The 4344-nt window shown below is 48.4% G+C and overlaps 1 protein-coding gene across 1 annotated transcript in view; it reads left to right on the plus strand.

Moving 5' to 3' along the window:
- Positions 1-2037: 2037 nt before the first annotated feature.
- The window catches only part of LOC101855068 (multiple epidermal growth factor-like domains protein 6), a gene marked incomplete at its 5' end in the record, with an annotated part of 50416 nt that continues 48109 nt past the window's right edge, over positions 2038-4344 (plus strand). Inside the window, 1 exon segment of the mRNA XM_035973282.1 lies at positions 2038-4011. Coding sequence (XP_035829175.1) covers positions 2038-4011 — 1974 coding nt within the window.

Below are 4344 nucleotides of genomic sequence, written 5' to 3' on the forward strand. Positions count from 1 at the left end.
GTCACTGCTGTATTGAAGGTGTTGATCCACGTGTCCATGTCTGTGTCATTATTGTTACCAGCATCAATGACAGTGAGTGGTGCACACTTTCCTCCTATCATGGCTTGGAAGGCTTCTGCTACTTCTGGGTCCTTTAGTTTTTCGAGATCAAACTTCACCCTTGTGTTTCCGTGCTTTTTAATTCTCTTCAGGTGGTGGCGAAAGGTCATCATCACAAGATCGTTGTCGCTTCCAACGTCTGCTCCTGGGAATGTTAATGTTTTTCCAATTTTGACACTGGACTGGTAGCACTTTTTCACCATGATGTAGTCAATCTGGTCGTGATGTTCTCCACTTGGACTGTGCCATGTCCATCTCCGTGATGTAGTCAATCTGTGGACTGTGCCATGTCCATCTCCGTGATGTAGTCAATCTGGTTGTGATGTTCTCCACTTGGACTGTGCCATGTCCATCTCCGTGATGTAGTCAATCTGTGGACGGTGCCATGTCCATCTCCGTGATGTAGTCAATCTGGTTGTGATGTTCTCCGCTTGGACTGTGCCATGTCCATCTCCGTGATGTAGTCAATCTGTGGACTGTGCCATGTCCATCTCCGTGATGTAGTCAATCTGGCTGTGATGTTCTCCACTTGGACTGTGCCATGTCCATCTCCGTGATGTAGTCAATCTGTGGACGGTGCCATGTCCATCTCCGTGATGTAGTCAATCTGGTTGTGATGTTCTCCGCTTGGACTGTGCCATGTCCATCTCCGTGAAGCTTTGTGTTGGCCTAACGTGTTTGTCAGCACTAGGTTGTTATAGCTGGCAAATTCCTGGAGCCTTAGACCTCTTTCATTTGACTCTGAGTTGCAGTATTGTCCGCATGTTCCTTTCCAGTTCTTGTATGCATCCTTTCCTACTTTTGCATTCCAGTCCCCTTGTACAACGATGATGTCTTTTTTAGGGGTCTGGTCTATCACTTCTTGTATCTGGTCGTAGAAGCCCTCCGCAGCCTGTTCATCATAGTCTGACGTCGGGGCATACGTCTGAATTATAGTGATGTTGAATGGGACTGCCCTGAGGCGGATGGTAATAAGCCGGCTAGAAATAGGGCGGCAGCCCATGACCGTATTCACGATGTCTTTGTGAATAAAAAATCCAACGCCATTCATATGCTTGTCCTCTTCTCCACTGAAGTACAACTTGTGGCCTTCTTGTGTCGTGATCTCCCCGAATTTCTTCCACCGTACTTCGCAAAGTCCAAGTACGGCCCATTGATATCTGTTCATCTCGTACGTAAGCTCTTCTAGTTTTCCGGCTGTTCTCAGTGTCCGTACGTTCCATGTGCCAATGGAGATGTTGTTTCTGGCACGAATCTTCTGTGCATCAGTAGCATACTTTTCACCTCCGTTCTGGTGCACAACAGCGGAAGGCGCGGTCCTTGGTGACCCGGGCGACGACCGATCCGGTATAGTCTCTGAGCTGTTAATCATTTCATGTGGTGAGTCTTGGGCAGAGAAGCTTGGCGGTGCCCATCCCTCGCCAAGCTCTTAACCGTAGGCCGATGTCCACGAACATGATGTGGATCGCCCCCGATCGCATACACTTGACCGTTGAGCTCAGCTTGGAACCCTTCCGCTCTGACCGTTGGGTCCGTCATGGGACCCTTCCGCTCATGGCCGTTGGCTGTTTGATGCTGCTCATCCGCCCAGTGGTGCAGTGTAAACACCACCATTGTTGGTTGATTTATGGGGTTTATAATTAAACAAACAAAAATTGGGGGGATAGTGGTTGGGGGAGTAGTTTTTGTTGTGGTTTTGGTTTTGGGGTTGGGTTTGTTTTAGTTGTTTTTGATGTTATTGTTCTTATTTAGAGCCTCCAAGCAAAGACATGAATGACGAACCCTGACTACTAATATCTATTTCAGATTCAGCACTTTTTGATTATTATCGTTGTTGACTTTGAAAAGCAGGGCCAAAGCCCGCCTCCTAAATTATGTAAGTAGTGTAAAACTTGAACTATTTTTATTTGGTTGTTTTTTTCCTTTTTTGGTCAACAGCTGGTCTCGATGACGTATGCAGCGCTGACGCCGACTGCCAGAATGTGGTAGCCAACAGTGTGTGTCGACAGTCTGTCTGTCACTGTGCTCACGGCTTCATGGAGAAGGCCAAAAACCGTTGCAAGAGGCTCCTCATAGACGACCCTTGTCGGGAGGACTCCCAGTGTCTGGTGCTGATAGAACACAGCGAATGTCTGAGTGGGGTCTGTCAGTGTTTGTCTGGACATAAGCCGAAGAACACACTGAAAAGAGATTGCGTCCAGAGACGTTTGGGAGACTTATGCAAGGATGATAAAGATTGTAATGACGTTATTGATAACAGTGTATGTTACAGAAGTGATAACAGCTCAATAGAGGGTGTATGTGCGTGTGGGAAGAGTTACAGAGTGGAGGCTGATGGGTGTGTGATCAAATCTTTAGGCGATCAGTGTATTGATGATCAGGAATGTACAATGGCTGTGAATAATTCGCGTTGTTTGCAGAACACATGTGTCTGTAACGCAGGGTATAAAAATCAGAGAAACAACAATACAGTGTGCCTGCCACTTGAGCTAGACGACTCCTGCCTCCGTGATGAAGATTGCGAGGTCGGAGTGGCGAACAGCGTGTGCTCTTCAGACAAAACGTGCGTCTGTAAGTTCGGGTTTTTCTCCCCTTACGGCGCGGTCCCTCAAGCCTGCATCAAACGGCGCGTGAACGACCCTTGCATGACTTCAAGCGACTGCAAAGCTACCGTACCCAGAAGTAGATGTATAAACCGGAAGTGCACTTGCGGAAGGGGTGTGACCCCGTCTGCCAATATGACCAGCTGCAGGTTTATAGAGCTTCACGACGTGTGTGGGGAAGATGCGGACTGCATGCACGTGCCTTATAGCTCCTGTCTCAACCGGCGATGTTACTGTCAGAAGGGACACCGTGAGTACAAAGAGGACCACGACTTTAAGTCCACGTGCATCGTGCGAGTGATAGGGGACGTGTGCAGAGACAATGACGATTGTGGGTTGGACCATTCCTTGTGTGATAAGTCACGGAATAAGTGTGTGTGTGAGACAGGATTTCTGCCAGTGGATAGTTTGGATCAATGTCGTGAGCGGAGAGTCAATGAAACCAGCTGTAGTAGCGACGAGGAATGTCAGAGAGCTTATAACCACACGATATGCAAGCCTGACCCGGCGGAAGGACAAACTGGAGTCTGTCAATGTGACTCACTTTCTGTTCCGGTAGGGGACGGGACTGAGTGCATCTTCTCTCACATCGGAGATCGGTGCGGCGAAAGTAGCGAGTGCTCCCGCTCTGTGGCTAACAGCAAGTGTGATTCGGGGGTGTGTCGATGTCAGGAAAACTACACACCATCTGATGACGTCAGAACATGTCACATCAGAACTCTTGGAGGTCTTCAATGTTCTCAGGACTCTGAATGCCTCACTCGTGTAGCTAATAGCGTTTGTGAGAAAAGTCAAGACGGAGAAAACGGAAACGCAACCTGCGCTTGTGCAATAGGCTACAAGATGGCGGAAAACCGAGACAAATGTTTGCCGAAAGGGATCAGCGACCCGTGCCAATTTGACGCTGACTGTGAAACCACCAACCCCAACTCTCATTGCTCCTGGGACACTTTCTCCTGCCAGTGTCTTCCCGGGTACACTGTAGAAACTCCCACTCCTTCTGTCAGTAGCGATAGTGACTCACCCGCCAACCGCCCGGTATGTTCTCAGAGGAAGCTGGGTCACCAGCTGTGTGCGTCAGATTACGACTGCTCAACTGTCATTGCTAACAGTAAATGTGGGTCGTGTGGGGAATCCCCACCCGGAAGTCAGTGCAGACGTAAGTGCGCATCTCAGGGGAGTGTGTCTTCTAGTCAGCTCGACAGTACCGTTGTCAGTGACGCTGTGACGTCAGAAGGGGTACAAATCAACCCTGGGAGCTGTACGGTTGAGACATGTGTGTGCAGAGAGGGGTTCCTTGCTGTTGGAGGTGAGTGGAGATCTCTTCTAAATTAAAGTTGTACGATACCTGCGACACAAAGAAGTCAGTGCCGAGGATTAGAGGTGTTATTAGAATGTAAACATATAACAAAGGGAAGGACCTCGTGTGTCTCATGTCCCAGCATGTATATTTTCTTTGTTCATCTATAAAGTTATCATGTTGTGTGTTAGTTGTGAGGGAGACAGTAAGTGATGGAAGGAAAAGGAAAGAAAAAACGAGTCCAAAAGAAAGGGAATGAAAAGGGAGAGAGAGAGAGACAGAGAGAGAGAGAGAGAGAGTGTGTGTGTGTGTGTGTGTGTGTGTGTGTGTGTGTGTGTGTGT

The sequence above is a fragment of the Aplysia californica genome, unplaced genomic scaffold (assembly GCF_000002075.1).
Source record: "Aplysia californica isolate F4 #8 unplaced genomic scaffold, AplCal3.0 scaffold01099, whole genome shotgun sequence".
Lineage (NCBI taxonomy): Eukaryota > Metazoa > Mollusca > Gastropoda > Aplysiida > Aplysiidae > Aplysia > Aplysia californica.